The following is a 23,332-nucleotide window of genomic DNA, read 5'->3' on the forward strand; positions in this document are numbered from 1 at the left end:
ATTAGAAGAATCCTGTTTTACATATCCATTCCTTTTGTCTACAGGCCTACAGTATGTTCAGTTTAGTCCTGTGTGCCCTTATGTGCAGTAATAACATCTTGCCACTCATGGAAACAGGAAGCAATAAGTTGGAGAGAAGTAAATATATGTAAATGCTGAGGAGGTTGGTGCAGAGTGGCAGGTTGTCCATCAGTCTTTAGGAGAACATTTCAGTTGCAGTCAAATGAATCACTGCACCTCTCCAAAGTGCACACATATCCAATATGGCATGCAGTGTATGGGAATGTTAATTTAGTACTGGTAAAATTTGCTGACAGGCACTCACTGGATAGCTTGACCTTACACATCCATATATTTATATACATTGATGCCATTGCACTGAACAGCAATCAACAATTTCAAGCATGGACTGAATGAGAAAATAAAATTGGATAGTAGTTTTACTTTTCTTTTTTTGGGGGGAAATTATCCATAATAAACATCAGGAAAGATGGCCCAATGTGCTCAAAGCAGCAAAATGCACTGCCACCTAACTGCACTGCTCGTCATCGTTTCATTTTATGTCACAAGTCACACTCTCCTTGTCTGAGCCCAAAAACACTGTTTTGCAATCACTGTGTAATTACAGATGATAGTGAGTACTTTTTTAGATGCACTTGAGTAATCAACATATTAGCATACAGTATGTGATCTGGGTCCAGAATCCTTTGTAGACATGGCAAATGTTTTGGGTACCACTGGTCAAATTTACCAATGAGTGCTTGCATCAGTAAATGATTGCCTCAAAAAACATTGCTGTGTTGAGAAATGTTCTTCGTGCCACCGGCTGGAGCACAAGGCCAAAGCAAGACTGATGCACTCCTGTCGTTGCCATATGTGGAGGTCTGCTTTGTCTGCAAAAGTGTATATCTTTTTCTTTTTTTTCTTCCAAACACACTTTTGCAGCCTAAAAGTTCTACTTTCACATAATGAACCTACAGGATGTGTGTCTGATACAACAGGCTGTTTTTAGCTGTTCATTTACAAACCTCAGAAACAGGATGTGTGTGGAATAATGTAACACTATTTTTATTCTGATAACTCCTCTGTGGAGGTTATATCTGTGAAGACGTTGCTGCAAAATACAACCAACCACTGTTAAATCTCTTTTTGCAGTAAAAGAACCGACAAAGATTTGTCTTTTAACCTTGCCAGGCCTTGGTTCTTCATGCAAATAACCACTTCTTAACCAAGGCAACGCCTAAAAGCAAATGACTTGCTATTCTAGCATAGTCCTGCTCTGTGGACATTACTCATTTCAAATGCTGTGTGTTTGGTCACTCGGAGAACTCGTGACTGCTGTTTGAGATGAAAGAGCGCACAAAGTGCCTGAATTTTTTTTTATCACCTTTTTTTTTTTTTTTTTTAAACAAGCAATAGCCCTTACAAGTTACTTAAGGTCTGCAAGTACTGATAAAGTGTATGTAAATCCTTTGTTAATATGTCACCTTTTGCATGATGCTTATTTTTTCAACCTCCATACAAGCACACAAGTTATTATTTTTATTTGTACAAAACTTTCTGATTTGTATTTATAATTTGCTTCGCTGGTACAGGGACTTTCATTGTGTACCTTCCTGGATGTCGTTGCTCACCAGTTTTCTTAGGTTGAGAAATGCACTTAACAATTTTTGCTTCCGCGACAATCGGTGTGTTTCCATTACACCTTGCGCAAAAACAAAGTATTGCAATAAAAAAATAAATTAAAAAAACGCGATTGGAAACACCTACATTTTGAAAAAAGTCTCAAATATAGCTAAAAAGTTTTTACACTCTCATGAGGAGGTTTATCAGAAACACGTGACCCCGGACGTGATGTCAGGGGTCATGACCAGTTTATTTTTTTACAGCAAATTTTAGAATTTTTAAAAAGAAAATGAGGGATAAGAGTTTCAAAAAGTCAAAGCAAATTCTCTGCAGCAAACAGAAAAGCCCAAAATAACGCTGCATGGCTGCTTTGGACAAGCTGCAAAAAAATCTTGTGAGAGGAACGAGATTTTATGAGACTTGAGGATTATGCCCTAAACACTGCTCAATGGAAACACCGTCGCAATTGTTGTTTTTGGAAACTTAAAAAAATTTTTATTTTGCAAAAAAAAAAAAATGTAATGAAAACACAGCTTCTGTCGACGCTTCTTACAGTGTAGTTGCACGTGACACGGCAGATACTTTATTTCAGTGCAAAATCCATATTGAACGTGTCCCATAGCTGATTAAGCAAAGAAATGCACGAAGCCATTTTTGAGGAACATGTTTGTAGCCAGCATCAGACTGACATTAAAGGGGCTCTATTGTGCTAATTCTAGTTTTACAGTGTTATAGTGTTGAATGCTCATCAGACATATGACCATTTATCTCCTAAACGCTTGTTTAAGTTTCCCAGCACTCTCTACGTTCGGTTTCTATGGCGAGGGAAGCAATTATTTTTTTAGTTTTTTCTACTTCAAAATTTTAGTGACGTTCTGTGGGAAGGTCTCAGTGATTGTTCATCTTCTGTAGATTGTGCGTGTTCTCTAGAAGAAAGCCAAACCTACCTTCACTGCTCAGTATAAGTACTCCTAGCAGTTGACCAATCAGAAGCAGCCCACAGGCAGGGCATAGGGCGGGGCTTCCTCTCTTCGCTTGTTTCTGGCAGAGGCTGATCTGAGAGGAAAATGAATGAAGGGTTTTGTGAGAAATGCTTGATTCTTTCTTTCCCTTCAGGATTTGCATATTAAAATAAATTAGACTGAAATGAGCATAACAGAACCACTTTAAGTGACTGGAAAGAGCAAGTGGGATGCTGAATTAACCATTGCGAAGTGGCATCTCACTGAGGAAATCTGCTGAGATTCAGTTGTGCTTCTTCTAGCAGAAATTCCTATGTTCCCCTTAATTTTATCACAGGTAATTAGATACTAATTCAAGGACAGCCATTATTGAAAGACATGCCAGTTGGATATTTAAGACTAGATGATTACAATTTCATAACACAACAATCAAAGATCTGGCATTTCTATATCAAGCATATGTGCACATCTTTTGATAGATATGTCACTTTAACCCCCCCCCCCCCCCCCCCCCCCCCACACACACACACACACACACACACACACACACAGAAACATCTGCCCAGCAGAAGCACTCCAGGTATCAAATGAGAAGTGGTGGCTGTGAAGGAAAAGCTTCATGGCTGGGTAGCTGCCACCCTTGTCACTCTACCTATGCTTTTTCCTTTTACTGAAAGCAGAAGATACAGTGAGACAGAGAGAGAGAGTGAGAGAGAGAGAGAGAGAATAAGAGACTAGACAGCCTTTGTCAGGCCTTCTGTATAAACTCCTCTTCACCGCTTACCTCCCAAATGAAGATGACACCACAACATGAATAATTTGTGGATCTGGCAGCCCACAAGGCTCGCAGGCATGCAGTGAACACAGCTACATTTCCATCTTCCTCTGTAATTTTCTCTAATTATCATCTCATTGGTGCACACATGGTGGCTCCTACTGGGAAGTTGAGACAACAAAGATCATAAGGTTGTTTCTTCTATCATAATGAGTAGCCATGAGACAGTAAGGCAGACTGCGGAGGTGAAGGGTTAAGTTGCACAGGGTTGATGAGAAGCCTCTAGTTGCCCCTTCTAAAATAAATGGCGAGCAAGCTGCTTTAAGTCCGCATTAATGACAGTTGTTTATTTCCTATCTTTAATCCTTTTGTCTTTGCAGATCGGGTTTATTTATTTATGGGCATTGATGCATCAGTAGTTATATGTACATCAACCACAACCTGATAATCTCACAAGATATGAGGAGAAATAAGAAACCCATTCTTCAAACCCACAAAAGTTTGATTTATAGTGAACATCTGTCTGACAAGTGTTTCAAGTTGCTGAAAATGTCAAACAAAAAGTAAAAGTTCTACATGATGTTAGCACCACACCAATCACCTCTTCAGCACAAAGAAGACTTCTCTATGGGATCAGAGGGACTTCAGAGCAATCCTCATCTGAGCTGTTTTTCAGCTGTCTCTGAGCTGGCAAGGCTTTCATTGGCATGGCAACACTCTTGTCTTTGGTTCCCTCCAGTGGCTGTACCACTCCAAAATCCAGATGCTGCTCTTTGAAAACAAGTTTTTTGGGTTTTTTTTTACCACTTTGGTTGTGTGTTCAGCATCATTGTCTTGTTGGAAGATCCAATGCTGACCAAGGCCAATTGTTTTGTAGAATTTCAATGTAGCCTTTTTTTTTTTTTTTCTAACAGCATGTCTTCTTTGACAAGGTCGCCAAGCTCCCCAAAAGAAAGTCTGATCCTGTCTCAAAACAACTACGTATTCATCTCACCCAGCCTCAGCATATATGACCAAAAGCTGTCCTTTTTCTCAGGGTGATGTTTTATAAAGGTTAGGTAAGCTTTTTTTTTTTTTTTTTTTGTGAAAAGGTCATCGTATATAAAGAACAACCTTGTGCACAATTTTGCTTTGAGATATTGTTATGAGAACTGCTCAGATTCTACAAGAGGTCTTCAGCCACTGAAACTTTGATCACCACTGGACAAAAAAAACAAAAAAACAGAAAGCAATATTTAGATAACAAACAAGGTCAGCGAAGAAAAAAAAAAAAAAAAAAAAAAAAAGGAAAAAAGAAACTCTCAGCCTTCTAACTAGATAATTATCAACAACGCTTTTTCACAGCCCTACAGATAGATCCAGATTCCAGACCAGAAATTCATCAAGAATGTTCTTTAGATGGAACTAAAGATGAGACTGGTGGCAAAGATGCCTTCCTTTCCCAAAGTCCTGGAAGCCACTTTTCATGCCACAGCCAGCAAAAAGTGCTTTACATGATTAACAGTTTGTGCATATTTAAATAAAACAAGCCTTCACACATCAAAATAGATTCAGACGCACTCACGCACACACATTAATACACACACAGTATGATTTGCTTCTTTTATAGATTTGGTGAAAATAGATTTGACACATGAGGGTTGGTTTAACAAAATCTCTTAGCTTTTAATACAGCTAGCATATGTATTTAGGCATAGAGTTCTTTTTTTTTTTTTTTAAATTTTCATTCATTTATTTCAAGCTGCAGCATTTGAAGATGTAGGTGTCTGCAACGTGGGAACAGCGCGTTGAAAGATACCACTGCAGTGACTTATCAGAAGTGTAGAGCAATATTGTTTTAGACTGTTAGATTTGCTAAAACCCTCTTTACACCCATGTGCTTTGTGTGACTGGATGAGGAAAAACAACACACTGACACAGCTGTGATGGGACCCAGTATGTGCTACACTGGGAACTCAAATGAGTGTGATGCCCAGAGATGGTTGGAGTACACCCAGGTGTGAATGGAATCTGTATCTCTGGTCATATTCTAGATAGCGTCTAAAAACTGCAGCCTGAAAACATAAACCTAACAAAAAAATAAGCTCAAAAAACATTAAAATGGGGAAAGGAGTTGCGTGGAAGCAGAGTTTTACTTTCTCTGGTCTTTCCTTAGTCATTCTGACTCCACAGTGAGCGTGCAAGGGATTTACTGGGATGCTTGGATATTTGTGTGGCTTTATGTTTATCTTTGTGAAAGAATTTTTGCCTGTGTGTGTCGGTGCAGAAGCGTATATGGGAGTGTGATCATTCTCCAGGCACTCGCTCTCTGCTCTGTAACTCACATGTCAAGGCAGGACCTAATAGACCCTGTGGCCTAATATCAGCTAATGTCAGAGAGGCTTACAGCCAGGTACCTGCTGTTTGACTGGAGAAGGCAGGGGAGAGGGAGGGGGCTGGATTGTAGAGGTGGTGATAAGGGCTGAGAAGGAAAAATGAACAAGAAAATAAATGAAACGAGAGAAGGCTAAATCAAAAGAGCCAAGCAGAAGCTGAGCCAAAGTTAGAGTGTGAGTCACTGGGAGGGAGTAATTGTGAGAGAAATGCAAAGACCTTAAAACAAATTGCAGCTGTACAGCAAATGAGGTTTGTTAACCAAGCAGGACTGTGGAAAAGGAGTCAGATGTAGCTGCAAGGTTATTCGGCGGGGGGGGGGCAATATTCCTTGTTAGCAAAATGACCAAAATGCAATCCATGCTGTGGTGCGCATGCCTGTCTGTGGATTACATGAAAAAGATCCAGAGAAAAGATGACAGATGTTCCTGCTTACACACAAGATACCTTCATTGTGAGATAATTAGCAGGGAAATTAAAAATCTTTCAGTGCAGATGGCAGCTACTGGAATAATCCTGGAAAACAAATATAGGTTGTATTCTGTTAGCGGTGAAACCAGATGTGTTTCCTCAAGTAGGTATTAAACTGTTTCGGTTCCTTTTCAGCAGGTTCGTCTCATTTTCCAGTGTTTTCTACATCGTATCCCCCAGTCTCAGTCTGAAACTGTTGTGGCAAGTGTTTGACTATGCAGAGGGAGTTGGATTTATGCCAGGATGCATTAAATGTATTGAAGATTTCCTGTCTTGGTTTTCAGTCATTGACACTAGTAGTAAGTCATCTGTTCAGAAAACCTAAACCAGACAAGCTGAAGGGAGAAAGAGGTTTGCTTTCCCCACACAATTGTACTTTATTTTTATCGCTTTTAAAAGCACACTTTACTCAGTTCACACTGTTGGTGAGGGTGTCATGCCTGTGTTGGGTGTGGTCAAGAAGAGTGCTACTACATCTATGATTTTAGGTTAAAATATTGTTTGTTTGTTTTTTTGTTTTTACTTGTATTTTTTGCTCCTAATTAATTCTAGCAACAATACAAGTCAATAGTTTAGATAATATTTGACGGTTGAGTTTTTTTTTTTTTTTTTTTATAGCTCATAACTTTAGAAGATTAAAACTCAAAAATTCTGCCCAATTCTGCGTGTCCTTTTGACTAGGTATCCAATGTCAGGCGGCATGAAGACAGTGTTAGTCGGCTAGCAGTGTGCCGTAGCCCACTTACCTTCATTAGCTGGTTAGCTTCTGTTAGCTCCTGTTAGCTCTGTTAGCTTGGTTCCACCCCCACAATCACCACTGCCTTTTCAGCTCCACATCTTTGTCTATTTTTACCCACCGACAAACCTCTTTGCCCTATAAGATAAGCAGTTATCTTATAACTTGCTGTATGTTAAATACATTTATGTCAATTACTCTAATATAAATATATCGTGGAAAATACTGATTTAGCCCAAACATATGGATGCTTTAAATGGAAGAGTGGAAAAACTCGTGCAAGAACTGGGAAAAGAGTAAATTGGTAACATTTAAGAAGAGAAATTCATTACACATTTGAGGGTCTTGTTTAATTAAAAGGCTAATTCATTATCAGAATAATGCACTGCATATTCCCAAGTGCAGGATTTTTCTAAAACCACTTTTAATACTGTTTAAAACTTTGACCTTGAGACTTTGAAAAATGTACTTTTCACTTTTTTTTTTTTTTTTGTATTCCGTTTGCTTAGCTGGTGATGCTGTTGTGCACGTGTGAACGATTGATGAAATCCCTTGCACGTTTTGCAGACAGTGAATCAATACTTTCCAGAGAAAAACGAGCATGTAAAGCATCAAATCTTCAAAACCTGATGGATTTTCTCAAAGCAAAGACCAAACAATTCAAGTCTCCTAAAGTGATTTGGGTGCCTAACACCTTCACTGATAGAAACCAGACTTAAATGTGGAATTAGTGGAAAGATATTTTTAGTATTGATTAATGAACAGCTGCTGCAGCATTGAACTGCAGGTTGGCAGCATTTGGAACTTTGTATTCCCTCTGGACAACTATCTGTCTTCACTCCTCTGCTTCCCCATCCCTCTGTCCCCATCACTCTGCCCTGCTTTCCATTTTCACCTTGTGCTGTAAATTTTCTAGTCATTCATTATTCATGAGTATTAATTCATAAATAGATGCCAGTTCCAAGCCATTTCTCTGTTTTATCCGACTATTTCAAACTTGCTACATTAGTATCCACCCACACCCACTTATACAAGGCCATACAATACAGGGATTAATTACTCCTCCTTTAATATGATTTCCATAGCTTGCCTTTAGAAATTATTAAATAAAAAAATAAAACTGCTTCACTTAGTCATGTCACACTCAAAATATGAGATAACAATGTGATTCAATCATGCCCTCATATCGTTCATATTACCTTGAAATAATAATGCAAAATAAAATAATAGAAAGAGCACTTACTGTTGACCTATTACAACTAATCAAATACAGGGTTAGAGTACCATGGAAAAATGTGATGAGACTCCAAAAAGCCTATTATGTATCTTTTTTGTGTGTTGGGATAGCACATAGAAGAGCAGACCTTGATGAAAGGGAGTGCTTGCACACATCTTGTATGCAGAGATGCTCTTATACACACTTGCTTAAGTAACTTTGGTACACATGCATTCATTTCAATGAATGCATGTCTAGCAAGGTCTTCTATCAGAGTCACAGAGGTTTTTATCTTTAAGTCTTTACTGAGCGAATACTTCCTCTTGTGGGCTTCTCAGACCTTCATCATTCAAGCAGCATAGAATTTGAAGGACAATTAAGAGGAGAAAAGAACTCCGTAGTGTTGTTTTGCCTGTTTTAGCTTTTGTTAAAACAAAACCAAGGGGAAAGTTGAGTTATTCTGTCCCGTCATTGTCATGCCAGCTAAGTAAAGATGCCCTCCTGGTACATTCTGTCGTCCTCTAATCAAATCCTTAGATGTGTCGCTCTGCTTTCAGAATGTTGACATGAGAGTCTTTAAAGAGTTAGGCTTTTCTGTTGAACTGTGTTTGATGGTATCACAGAGACAAAGGGGAACACCAAAAGAAAGGGGGAATTGGAGAGGCACTATAGTCTGTTTGGATTAGCAAACACACAAGCGAAGGAGCTTTTTTTTTTTTTTTTTTTTTTCCTCTTAAAATGCAGGTAAGTGGTTAAAGAAAGTAAAATGTCTCTAATCTCTTCCACATCAGGCTGGCCTTCTTGCTCCTTTGCTTCGCATTACCACTGGTCATCTTCAAGGTAAATCTGCTTCGACTCCAGAGGTTTTTTTCCACAATTTCCCAAGGCAAACAGAGATATCAAGGCGCAACAAAACGTCTGAACACACTCACAATGTCGTTCCAACGTATATACGACCCAGGGGAACGGACGTGAGGTTGAGTGCTAATGCGTGTGTGAGAGAGAGAGAGAGAGAGAGAGAGAGAGAGAGGGCGAGTTAAGATGAGAGAGACTGACAAAAACACTGAATAATGCAATACGATATAACAAGAAACACTGGTAACACTTTTCCCTGTCGTCTTACTCAACATGTCTCTGTATATGTGTAATTACCTACCATGGTTCCACATGCACACAGTCACTCAAAACAAACTCCACAGCTCCATTAGTGGCTGTTTCATTCACAGCATCAGCTCCCAAGCTCTAATCAATACTGGCCATGACAAGTCACCAGATCTGCTCCTCTCAGTGGAATCATTTGTCAACTGGGCCATGGCTGCAGCTGTAATAAGAGAATGTAACACAACTCTCAAGGTAAACATCTCTGATTTTTTTATTACGCTAGGAATTAGCCTTTTGGTGGATGCTGCCCTGTAATAAGTTTTTAATTCCTCCTCCGGGATTGCGCCCTGGGTGATGCTTGGTGCTTTATCTCCATTATGAGTGCTCTGACTGGCCCCACTCGCACCAAACATTTATTAAAATAAGAGATATTACAGCTGTTAAGCATATTACATGCAATTGGACTGGTTACACACAGCTCCCATAAATCTTTGATCACGCAGTTCAACAAATTGGTGGATGACTTTCAAGGGCAAGTGTGGCAGAAATTTCAAAGCAATGGTGAAGGAAATGACAGGAGGAAAGTCAATTGGATTGATTGATAGTGCGGGATGATACATTTAAAGTTTGATTCAGAAGTCGTATGTAATTGAACCATGACCATTAAGGTATAAATGTGAACACTTTCAGTTTGAAACTTGGGCCGACAGATTGGGACATCTCTGTCTATATAGATCACAACTATCAAGACTGCCTCATAAGCTGCCCTATCCATATCTGCATTTTTTTTTTTTTTATTCCTCGTTTTAAGCAGGGATCACTGATTGGATCCCTGGCATCCTCTCACTTCTTTGACACTGCCTAATAAACACTATCAAATACAATCTCCTGATAAATTGGCCTTAACAGCACCACTGAGGCTTAACTGGAACATTTTCTTTCATCAAGGCAGCACAGCCTCTTAAAAATAAAATCTTCAGGATTATGAATTGCAAAGCCGGGTGACCAGCTTAGTAGCTGATCAACGCTACAAACACAGCTTTTTATATATTTATTTACTTGGTTGTTTTACACGCTGACAAGTACAATTTCCTGCAGCAGCAGGCCACTTGTCACGTCTTCTGAAATTATTGAACATGGCAGTGGCTAACAAAGGTCACTAGATAGCCATTTACTGCTTCATCTGCTGGTTTCCCTGCAATTGATGAGATAACCAGTGCAGGAGTCCAGCCCTTGGTATCAGCATATATTCAGTTTAAAGGAGGCAACTTTCCATCCATCCAGCCATCCATTGTAGGTAAAATGAAACCTTGAGTACTCGCAACCCTTCCCAGTACCTTTCCTTTGCTATTGATGCAGCACAATCTTATCCATCAGGAGTCCCTTTCCTTTATTCTGTCCATAAAACTGTTCAAACATCCACCTCTGGATATTTATAGGCTCAATCTCGGTGCTTCAACTTTTGAATCTTCGGTGGTGTCTGATTTCATCCGTCATTACTTTGACCATGTCTCTTAGCACTTGACATCAGGTGGCACTTCTGTAATATGCTGACAGCGGTGTAAAATGTGATCCTGGTGGCACTAAATAATGATTTTCTGAACACGTTTGTAGTTAATTCATGTTTTTTTTTTCTTGCATCTCTTCAAAAGTTGAGGGGTTTATTTTTGTTTTTTGCTTTTTCTTCTTTAATGCAAGTAAAAGGTCATTTTGGTCCATCTTACCCAAGATGCCTTGGTAAAACAGAGTGAAGACACAATAAATCAGCAAAGGGCTACAGTATGTAATATGGCACTTCTTGATTTAAGTTGTTAATATCTTAAGTATATGCTTTCCTTATTACACAAACACATAGCAACTGATTATGAATGAACAGGTTTACAGGATTATGAATAAATCCTGTAAACCTGTATGTTAATAAGGTTTGCAGTTAATACGGTTAAATACTCATATACTTCAGAAGTAAATGCAGTATAGAACAATTAAAGTGTTGTTTTTGGAACAAGTAAAAGTCAGTGACTTAATCCTTTACTGTATGTTGTTCAGACAATACATTCATTTTGAGTTGCATGATGATGTTGCCTGTATTTTACACCACCAGTTACACTTTGAACAGTAATGGAAAACAAAAACGTTACAAAATTAAACTGTGTAGTTTCCGTTTTTTCTTTTTTTTCCCCTCTACGCTAGCTTTTTTGCATGATATATTTGTTTATATTTTCACATCAAAACAAGTGTTTTAATTCTGTTTTTTTTTTTATTTTTTTTTTTTTTTATCTGAACTGCCTTTTGTTGCCCTCTTCTCTTTCAGACACTCAGTAATTATCCCATTCAGGGATGAATCCAAACAGCATGGCAGCCTGCAGAAATTATGAACACGCTGTGTCATGTTGGAAGTCAAATTTCCCTTTGCTGCAGGTTTTCAGACTTTTGTATCCTCACCATGTCGGGGGGGAAAAGATTAGGATGAGACTGCTGATGAATGAACACCACATGAGCATAACTGATATTGCTGCTGAATAATTATCTAAATATGTGTCTTGCATTACTCATAATTCTCCACATTTATTTATATGAGATCTCACAGATGGAGGGTTTTTGCTAACATTTTAGCATGTGTTGTTTTTTTTGGGCCAATACTCTGTCAAGGTTTGTGTTTTTCCCTTCGCTGCAGTATCTTTTATTTGCTCTTACTTCCTCTCTTGTCAAAGCACAACAAAGATTTGGTCGGCTGCACGTATAGTTTGTGTTTCTTGTGTCAAACAAAAAAGACACTTTACCCCCCCCCCCCCTTTTTTTTTTTTCCCTATGCATCGGGACAAGGTGCTTCCTTCTTCCTTCCTGGTCTTCTTTCAACCCTTCTGACACCCCTTCAGCTTACCCACTTTGCTGCAGCAGTTTCTTGTCTTCACCGTCTCTAAACCTTTCTCCTTTGTGCACTGCACTGGCACCCAGTGGCTGCTCCCACGCAGTTCAAAGCCCCATTGTTAGTCGGTAGCCTGTTATGCTTTAAAGGGTATACTATCCTGTGATTGCCCTGTGGGAGATTGTTGACAGTCTCCTGATCAGCTTCTGCCTGACTGTCCCTCCCTTCTCTGTGGTAAACTTCCCGTCTCTCCTCACCACCTTGACTCTTCAACCCCTTCACAGGTTGGACTCTTCTGTCTTCTTGTATCCCCGGTAGAAAAGTAATCTTTCCTTCTCAGTCAGAGCTGAAATCACTTCCTGTTAAGACTTTCTGAAAACTGTCTCCTCTGCACTTTGGCTCTGCACCCAACTGACTCCTGAGATCCTATGTTTCTGTCCAGCGAAAACACACATACACACAAAACGCCCATTTCTTTTCTGGTGTTGTTATGGTATAATTCAATAATAACATGTGCAGCTGCTTATTGACCTGCACATAATTGCTGAGGGAGGTCGCATTCCACTTTTTATTTTCTTATTTCTTTGTCTAGCTCCCACATGTTAAAGGAAAGTCTCTTGGTGTCCGCATGTCAAGTGCAGCAACATTAACACAGCCCTTATATGACACAGAGACAGAGCAGCCTCTAGTGGTTAACTTCATGGTTGAATTTTTGATCCTTTTCCCCACCATTGTTAGGTATGTATTGATTATTACACCACAGAGTTCAGAGCATTTGATTATTTACAATTGGTTTATAATTGATTCCTCTTGTCTACTGTAAATAAGCTTAAGTGAGTAAATGTTCCTTATTAAAACTAACCGTTGTTTTCAACCATACTCCTACCTGGAACTGTCATGTAAGTCAAACGTTGTTTTGACAACACATATTAAATTGATGTAAGTGCCATAATGATCCTTTTTTTTTAGCTAATTCCATTCAGTTATTTATGATTTTTCATCCCAAATGTTTTTTCTGGTGAAATATTCCTTCACAGAGGCTCTTCCCAACACTGCTTAACAGCATGTTACAGAGAAATTTGTTTGACTGTAGAAGCCATTTGTTTGAAAGAAAAATAAGCACAAAAATGTGGTATAAAAGAGCTAAACGGGTTCCCTTCTTGTTCAGCTTTGACCTAAAAAGGTTACACATGTTCACATAGCAGTTGAGCCAGAACAGAGACTCTCGTAGCCTTTGTAAGCTTGGCACCCAGGACTTGTGTGTGTGTGTGTGTATATTCATGCGTGTTTTCTTCTGGGAATTAGGGAGTATTTGTTAGTGTTTGCTTCAGCCCACAAAGGCAGCTTCTTCGATGTGTGGAAAGAGCATATTGCATGACTTTCACTGTTGTAAAACAGATTTTCTCATCATTAAAGCTGTTTGATGCCAGGTTTAGTCACCGCACGGAATTTCCAATTATTTATGCTCCAAACAGATGAGTTTGGCAGCTTTGTCATTGTTCATAACACTTTATTTCTAAATGCCAATGCAGGCATGTATTAAGCCGAAAGTCAACATCTTTATATTTGGGATTTCTTTGCCTTTCTGTGCCTGACAGGTGCATTAACCTCCTATTTTGTAGTTGAAGATAATTGTTAAACAGTATAAAGAAATCATGATGGGAGCAAAAAGGGCCAAGTAATGGATTAGGTTTTCCACATGAAGCAGCTATTCGAAGAGAGTTAATGAATTGTTGCAGGATGTCAGTGGAGTTATAGTAGTGAGTGTGCTTCAACACTGATCTTCAGTGTTGTGATGTGCGAATGAGATTTCAACATGGTTGTTCATCCTGAAGAGCCAATTACCTTGAACAATAAGTACTTCTCAATATCACACACTTATACAGACGCATTAATCCAAACACTCACCAGGTTCACATCATACCGCTACACCAGCTCTGACCTGTCATTGAAGGTACACGAAACTTTCGGGTGTGTTCTGATGTGTCTTGCTTTAAAACTTGAGAAGTTAATCCTGTCATGGTCCTTATTCATATTACACATTCAGCCAGATTCACAGTCACACAAAGAGAGCCATAAAAAACATCCATCTGTTGACTATAGCCACTTATCCTGAGAGGGTTGCAGAGACGCATAAAAACTTTTTTTTTTTTCTAAATTGACTAGTGGATAAATCTTATCAGTGCCTATCAACAGATTGGAAGAGGAAGCAGGCTTAGCCGGAAAGGTGGAAGGACCGTGGGCTGCAGAGCAAACCAGAAAGGTTTACCGCTGGGTGCTCGACTGAGCACACAGTAAACAGTTGTCATAGTCTGTCTGCAGGGAGAAACGCTGAAATTGACACCTGACTGTGAAATACAAAAATAGACTGTTTGGAAATAAGGACTGAGTTGAAATATGCATTTATAGGCAGATGCATGTTCAAAGCCTGCATGGGAATAAAACGCACATATCACGGGAAGAAACATACGGAAAGAAACAGATATAAGGTGGAGAATTTATATTTGTAATAATTCTCCAACTGATTTATTATTATTATTATTATTATTATTATTATTATTATTATTTTCATTATATTCATATATTATTACTAAATCAAGATTCTCATTCAAATGTGATTTTTTTTTTTTTTTTTTTTTTTTTCGGAACCAGTGTCCACTGCCCTTAATGAACACACATTGGTTCTGAATTACCGGTAAACATGAGTAAATACTTTTTTTTTTTTTTTTTTTCGGAACCAGTGTCCACTGCCCTTAATGAACACACATTGGTTCTGAATTACCGGTAAACATGAGTAAATACTTTTTTTTTTTTTTTTTTTCTAGGATTTCCTCAAATTTCAACACTCACATGGAGCAATGCACATATAGTTGAATTAAGTGTTAACTTGGGAGTCGAAGTAAGCTAGGTGGCTAAAAACAACCTAATAGACTATTTTAAGTGCAGATTGAGTCCGAAGATTTTTTTCATGAAAAGACAGACATGGTTTAAAGAGATTATATTGCGTCAATGTTAGTTTCAGGTTTTATTTGTTTGATTAGCTTTAATGTTTGCTTAAAAAATGAAGTTATACGTGCTGGATATCTGAAATACTCTGTTAAGGCCCAGTGTGCTCTGACTGGTTTAAAGTGACATATAATATCACAGGCCTTTTTTTTTTTTTTTTTTTTTTTAAGTGTGCCAGACTAGTCCCCTGATGGGGGGAATTAGTCTTTGCGGTGTGGATTTCAGGCCAGATTTTGTAGCTTAAAGAAAACTACTGTGTATTTTCCACAAAGGTAATACAATTTTACTTATATACATATACATGTTTTCCTTCAAAACAGTACAAATAGATAATAGAATGATGGAAGAATCAAATTAGGCAAATTATAGACAAAAGAAAATGAGCAAACGAAACGGAATAAAACCAAATCAATAAATGCTCTCCTCTTTCATTTGTTTTGCCATGTCTTTTCCTGGTAACAAATTACTTTAGGTGTTAAAAGTCACATTCCTTTACTGTCAGGGGCATTTACAGCAGTATTCGCATGTGGATTTACTATCCCAGCTCTGTGCAAAAATAAGTGAAACTGAGATTTAATCAGCATCATTTATTACATCTGTGCTTTCCTTTGTACAGAGTGACTGCTGTGTAAACAGTGCTGTTATGTAAGCTGTTATGTTGAGTTTTATAGCAAATATTATTTTTACTGAAGTAGTTAAACACTTTAATAATGTTACAACAGAATAATTACACAATAAAATAAAATTTTCACTCTGGAATCTGACTAAAATTCTAAGTTAATACCACCTGATTAAAAACCATTTGTCCAGCACAGTTTGGGATGCCAACTCAAAAAAAAAGCCACAAAAAGATGTCAGTCTGCATCATTTCAGTGAGGATGGTTAAGTATTTCTTTTTTCCCACCTATTACAAGTCAGCTGAATAAACGGTGCCGCCCAACGCAACGCTTTTACTCACTCCAAAGGAGGGCAACTTAGCCATTCGGCTTGATATACTAAACAACCATTTGTGTAAGACGGAGATAATATTTCTTGAAAGACAAGCAGCTGACTTGTTTTGTGAGGCACATTGGTTTGTTTGGGTCAGAGCGGTGCTGATAAATGTCTCTCCTTGTAATGAGCTGTCAGCAGAATAAATGCTAGTGGCCTCTTCCATGCACACAGACACCAATCTACGGCATTAAAACCCACTTTCTCTCTGCAAATGGCAGACTGCGCATGCAGAATGTCTTTCCCTTCAAGCACAACTAGAGGAGGGTAATGAACAAGTATTCATTCCATCAGATATAGTCTCTATACATTATTTATCGTCTTAATCGAGGCACCTTTTAGTTGAGAAACGCCACACTTTTGGACTAACTTTCAACCCCCGGATGTGAAAGGGTGGTGAAAGGTGGTTAAAGGAAAAGAACTCTTTTTCAGGGTGTCAAGGACAGTCCACATCTAGGCTTGAAAACCCATAAAGCTGCACATCATTTTGGTCCGCGCGGCTCTAAAGGTTCTCTGAGCCGCAGCGTGAAGCAGGCTGATTTAGTTTGGCAATCGATATGTTTTCTGTGCGCATAAGCCACGGTAATCTTTTTACAGCACCTCTCCTCTCCCACTCTCCTCTCATCTTCTGCCCTTGAGTCAATCCTTTCACCTCTCCATTTCCAAGCAAAAGGGTGTGATTGCTTCTAGCAGGCTCTGTGGTTAGAGTAAGCAAAGAGAGAGAGACAGGAAGAAATGGGATGAAAATTTGATATGACGAAGAGTGAAACTACTCCACCCCCCCTCCGCGAGTTTCCGTGGCACAGTGACTGAGCTGTGAGACTTGCTCTCAATTAATGGGATTATGGGAAATGGGTTGCCGCTGCTTGCCATGTTTTCAGAAAGCAGGAAATGAGCTGCAGCTCCTTCCGTTCAGCCAGAATGCTCTGTCTGCTCCACAACAATGGCTTTGTCTGTGTAGCGTTTGGATGTTTTCTTTTTTGTTTGTTGTGTTTTTTGTTTTTTTTTTCTTTTCAGAGTGATATTTAATCTTTTATTTGAAGGGCATAATGGTGTTATTTTGTTATTTACTCTGGCAACAAGCATCACACCTACCTGCATGATACACTTTTACCTGTAAGATTTTGTGAATAATTCTATCTCTGATTAGTGGAAACAAATGGCAACAAATGAAACATGATATGTAGCTTACACATTTGTACGTCTGAGGATTAACAATTCCATGGTCAGGTTTAAGCAGCCAATGAGTCGAACACCGTTTTTCTGAGCCCTGTGAAACAGATGAGGTGGCGAAGAGATCACCAAAACATTATCATACGAAAACAGTGGAACCTCCAAACCCCAGCCTCTGAATGATGCAGGAGGCCAGCAGCTGGATGGGGCAGTGCAACATGTCGGGAATGCAGATGTCAACTGCTGCCGATTTGTTTTCACAGAGTTCAAATTTTGCAGCTGCTCCCCTGACTGTTAAACACAACCTTTAGATTCCTTTAGATATTGCAGATATGATACTTTCTTTCTGTCTTTCTGTCTTTCTTTCTTTCACATCAGTGACAACAACTTCATCAAGGACTTCCCTCAGCTTGCCGATGGTCTCATGGTCATCCCTTTACCAGTAGAGGAACAGTGTCGAGGGGTCTTGTCAGAGCCATTACCCAACCTGCAGCTTCTTACAGGTAAGAAAACTGTGGAAACTTGTGGAATTTTTTTGGGCTCTTACTGTTTGTGTCTCTCCTTTTGAGTGCATTTTAATTCATAGCGCTTTGTTGGCAATCAATCAAATGGATTTCTGTCATCCATTTACAGTCTTTGGCTTGATAAATAGGTGTTATTAAAAAAAAAAAAAAACAATAGGCTAATAGAGCAGCACTGTTTTACTTACAAGTACGGTCTGAAAAGTCAAGTTCATTTTAACCTTTGTCCAGATGGACAGAACTATAGTCGAGAGAAGATGTTGGTGTGTAGTTTTGGCTGTTGCATTGAGCGTCTTGGAAAATTTGCCTTCAAGATAATTGAATATGATATAATCAAATATTGCTTGATTGTTTATCAGTCTTTGGAACTTTCTGTTAAAATCTGAAAAGCATCCAGATCTGTCATGCACACCCCTGTTTTCTTATGTTTTTACAAGAAAAATCTAAATGGTTTTAACATTTAAAAAAAATGCAAACATTAATGGAAATAAGGCAAAAAATCTTATCTTATATTATATTATATTATATAAACTTGATATAACTACTGTTTTTTTCTTTTTTTTTTAACTTTAGACAAACCTTATTGAGGGTTCCCCATAAAACTACCATGCTAGAAACCACTCCATAGAAATGGTTTCTGTTGGCCTCAGCGAGCAGTTTTTGTGTAAAGTTTTTCTCTACTTTACACAGAATTAAAACAACAGAGAATTGACAGAGATTTGTCACTTATTTTGTCTTCAACTTCCATTTGCAGTTTCCTTATTGTCTTTTTTCTTTTCTTTTCTTTTCAAGCCACAAAGTGTACTATGCTGATATGTGCCAAGTTTTTAGTGAAAGACTACGGAATTCACCTTGTTGGGCCAAAAGGGAAACTTACATTTTGGCATTTTCTAAATTAAATGTGCGCAGATTGTGTGTCTTTGCAGCATAGTGGTAGGTAGAGTACATTTTAAATTAGGTTCTTTGCCAAATTGTCTGTTATGTATAGACATAAAACTGGTTCACACCCTAAAGTAGGTGCAGTTTTACCTTCGAATAACAGGTTTGTGTTAAAAGAAAAGTTTTTTTAAAGGGTGAAGTATATTTGCTGGGAAAAAAACTAATGACAAAATAAAACTTTTGGCAGATTTTCAGAAATTCTGAGGACAGTCTGTTTTACAGGAAGTAAAATACAAGGAAATGAGATGTGATTTAAGACTTTTATGTAAAACATTTCAACTAACATAAGCTCCATCCAACAGTTTGAGGAATCTAGCAGAACATATTTTAGGCTGATAAAAAATGAATTGATCTTTAAAAAGTATAAAAGTAAGGATGAAATTTCTTAATTTTTCAGCCTAAGCCATATAATTTTTGCTGCTGATTTATGTATGACTTCAGCATGAAACATAAAAAAGACGTTCAGAAAGGAAATGTTTTGGCTTCCAGTCTGGCTAGAAATGTCCTGTATGCCTTCTTCCATTGTTTGAACAGGTTTCAAAATCAAATGTAGCAGAAACAGCTTAGAGATGTTACTCTCATCTACCGGACTGCTCATGAATAAAGCTTTTTCCACATCAGGTCCAACTTCCACAGCAGCTCATTTTCTGGAGGCACACCAGCGCCAGTGTTTTGGGAGCGATGCTGGTCTTTTCCAGTAAATCACATGAAACTGGAGTAACATTGCTGGCTCCACGTTATTTCCACAAGGTCATGTTGACGTGTGTGTGTGCGTGTGTGTGTGTGTGTGTGTGTGTGTGTGTGTGTGTGTTGAACACCACAATTTCAATAGAACATGAATTAGTATATTTAGTCTCTTTCATTTATTGGTCTAATATTGCATTTCACCATAACTCTAAACTCAGACACAGATATTTTATTCACACACACACACACACACACACATATATAAAACATATCAAATGTTGAAAAATGCTCAGATTCATTTTCAAGGCATCGAAAAAAAATTCTCAGTTTCATCATTTCACATTATTTTCTGTGTTCTATTGCAACCTAAATATTAGGTAAAGATTATTGTGAATCAGTGCACTCTGGTTTTATTTTTTTCTTTATTGGGGTTGCATCTTATTTTTCTTTAAGCTTGCCACAAAAAGCACTTTGAATCATGTTTGAGCATAAACTTCACCGCAGTAATCTTGTCATGACTATGCAGGGATGCAGCATCACACATTACCAAACAGGAGGAAGGGCTGAGTTTGAATGGCTGCATTTACAAGCAGTCACAAAGTACAAAGTTTGCCTTCAAGGCATTTGTTGTTGATAACTTTACAGTTATCATGAGAAAAATCCAGGTGGGGTAAATTTCACTGATTTAGAAAGGGTGGAAATTTCTTCCCACAGGCTTCTTAATGCAGCTGCTTTTACTCTCTTTTGAATGAAATTAATTGATGACTGCAATGCAAAGCAAGAGCAGAAGAAACTTCAAAGTATTTTCAAGCAGCCATTTCCTTCTTGCGGTTGGGAATAGCAGGCTGGCCGAAATAGCAGAAGTCAAGTTGGGATCAGAAAGACCAAGAAAACTCTGAGAAATTAGCGAGTGGGATCACTGGAAAGGAAAATCTATATATTTGACCGTAACAGGCTTTTAGAAGATGACAACTCAGGTTATTACAGGAACAGAAATTATACCTGGAGTGGCCATGCTTTTGCCAGTCGCTGCAGAATTTCTATTATTCTTCCTACTTCATTGCATGCTTTTTTTTTTTTTTTTTTTACTGTTCCACCTCATCCTGTGGAGGACAGAGCCAGTTAGACATTTGGCTCCACCTCAGCTCCCTAATCCCTCCATTAGCTAAATTGGCATTTGGTCCACACTGACCCCTGAGATATTTAACTTGGGATTCAGTTTCACTACAGTTGAACACACACACACACATGCACAGACTAAATTGCCCTTTTTTTCTTTCTTTTTTTTTTTTTTTTTTCCTGTGCATGAATGTCTCGGGTGTAAAACCTTTTCCAGAGGCACAGGATCAAGGTTTCCGTAAGCAATTTATTTATTTATTTACTTATATTTTTCCTTGCTCTTCACTTTTGTGGCTTTAGTTCTAAACTGGTGTGAAAGTTTTGTAATTGAATTGCACAGAAAGCCAAGATTGCTCGCACTTCTAATGTCAGCAATCCAATTGGAGTTCAAACTGCACTATATATCAGCATTGATCCAGGAGCAGCTGCGATACGGACTGTGACCATAAATGACATTAAGGCAATAATGGAAAACAGTGGATGAGTAATAAATGGCACAAATGAAATGGATTTTATTTATCTTTTATTTAATCTGTATTTCACTTTCTCTTGCGGAGTCTGACCTTGTAATATGTTTAAATTCTGCTAATCCCTCTCGCATTCAATGTGTTCCCTTGTCTCTTTGTTTTTTCTTATTTCAAGGGGATGCCCAGTTCAGTGAGGCGGTTGGCTACCCCATGGTTCAACAGTGGCGAGTGCGCAGCAATTTGTACAAAGTTAAACTCAGCTCCATTACTTTATCTACAGGTCAGTGTCTGAATATTATGAACATGACTTCATAACTTTTCATATCTTAGAAATCAATCAGTACCCAAGAGAAATTAGTTGCCTCTGCTTATGTCCACATTGGTATGAGTTATTGTTTATTCAATGCAAGCTAACACACATCCATATTGCCAAACTGTTTGATATTGTGCTCTTGATAGAACTTTGTTTTTATTTGCTCGCAGATTAACCACAACGGCACCACAAACCTGCCCACTAACTTCCCTCATTTTCCTTTTTGACATGAAGCTACCTTTGTTCTACTCAGGCTTTTCTAAGGTGATGAAGACACTGTCATCAGAGAGCACACGTGAGGAGCTTCTGGCTTTTCTCCAGCAATATGGCAGCCATTATGTGTCTGAAGCTCTGTATGGTTCGGAGCTCAGCTGCACCATTTACTTCCCCAGTAAGAAGGCGCAGCAGCAGCTCTGGCTGCAGTATCAGAAAGGTGAGTGACAGATGCAAAAATGAAAGAATCTTCATGTTTTAGTGAGAGCCAAGTTAACTGGTCCATTAATGTTGTGACTGCCAGAGCATCGTTGGTAAGAATGCACGTAGGAGATGATTCAGATGTCTTCTTTGTTATTAAACTTTAGCTTACAATGGTTGTCCTGGTGTACAATATGGTTCTGTAACACAGATAAGCAACATATCTGAATTGTAATGTAATAAATACCAACTAATCAAGAATGAGAGGACAAACGGAATAGCTCATAATACTAATTAGCAAGGAGCTACCACAAGGCTGTGAGCATCAGTGTACTTAACATATTAGCAGGCTCACAATTAATATAAAATATTATTATCACACCTTTTCGCATGTACAAACTATACAACTAACAGATATAGGAACATGTTCACGTTTCAGATCATTACTCACTCTTTTTCAATTGATGCACACGGGCACAACCATGTGCTCGGCTCCACACATGAAAGTGAACACTTAACAATGTTGCGATCTCAACCAAACTTAAAACAGAACTTGTGATTGGCTACTTTAGCTGTCCATCTAAAAGTGTTCAAACACAGACATTTGGTTCTTCGTCACACATCATGCGATTTTTTTTTTTTCTAAGGAGCTGTTTTATATCGTCTTTTGATGGTGAAGGAATGGGATCATTACTGTTTCTTTGTTAGTTAGTGTTCAGATAAGGAATATGAGGTATGGAAATTTGGTGGAGGGTTGGACTGGGCAACCACAGGATGACTCATCTTGGCAAAAAAAGAAAGTTCTCTTTGAACAAACTTTCTGGTTGGAAAGTTCAATAAGAGAGCAGTTATCACAGGTTTTCTATACAACTGAACAAGGATGCTGTAGTATTTTCTATGTAATTGACCCAGCAAGAAAAACCCAATTGGGCGAACTGCGCGCTAAATTTTATCAGAAAGGATGAGACAAATCAAAGTTAAATTAGCTTCATATTTATTCATTTCTTCTAGTCCCATTTATTATCTAATGGCTCCTGAATTTGTAGTTTCCTTGTAAGAAGAAGCAGATAACTGTGAAAAGATTCACAAGTCAGAAACATTAACTTACAAATCCTCTTATGATGAACATTGGTGTTGGAGGAATGAGTGTGAAAATGAGAAGCAAGTGCCATTTGCATTTTCCCATCACTGCAGTCAACTTTATTATGCAGTTTATTGCTTCACTTAACAGGCAGTCAGAGTGAGCTCCTACTGACAGACATTGGAGTCCAGCAGTGGTGACATGCACACACACTCCAGACAAAAGAGACACAGATGTTCTTCAACACTCCAGACATGTTGGCTTGGTGTGTAAGAGCTCCAGAAGCGACCCTAAAAAGCCCAGTCTGCTGTGTTTGAACTCGTCTCGTTGAACAAGGCAGCAACTGGTTTTTTCTATGAAGGGTACCAGAAAGCCACTTGGCAGACATGGTGTGTGTTGCATGGTTATGTACATACGAAAGGAAAGACAAAGTCCAGAAATAAAGATGTTTTTCAGTTTCAGTTCATCCGCTGCAGTCGACCTCAAATTTATTAAT

At 38.5% G+C, this 23,332-nt stretch overlaps 1 protein-coding gene across 1 annotated transcript in view; it reads left to right on the forward strand.

Annotated features, from left to right (window-relative positions):
* astn2 (astrotactin 2) overlaps positions 1-23,332 on the forward strand; it is a gene marked incomplete at both ends in the record, with an annotated part of 274,064 nt that overhangs the window by 185,294 nt on the left and 65,438 nt on the right. The window contains 3 exons of the mRNA XM_079256074.1: positions 17,674-17,798; positions 21,204-21,308; positions 21,595-21,774. Coding sequence (XP_079112200.1) covers positions 17,674-17,798; positions 21,204-21,308; positions 21,595-21,774 — 410 coding nt within the window. The remainder of the gene's footprint in view (positions 1-17,673; positions 17,799-21,203; positions 21,309-21,594; positions 21,775-23,332) is intronic.

This window comes from Telmatherina bonti (assembly GCF_933228915.1).
Source record: "Telmatherina bonti genome assembly, chromosome: 17".
Taxonomy (NCBI): Eukaryota; Metazoa; Chordata; class Actinopteri; order Atheriniformes; family Telmatherinidae; genus Telmatherina; species Telmatherina bonti.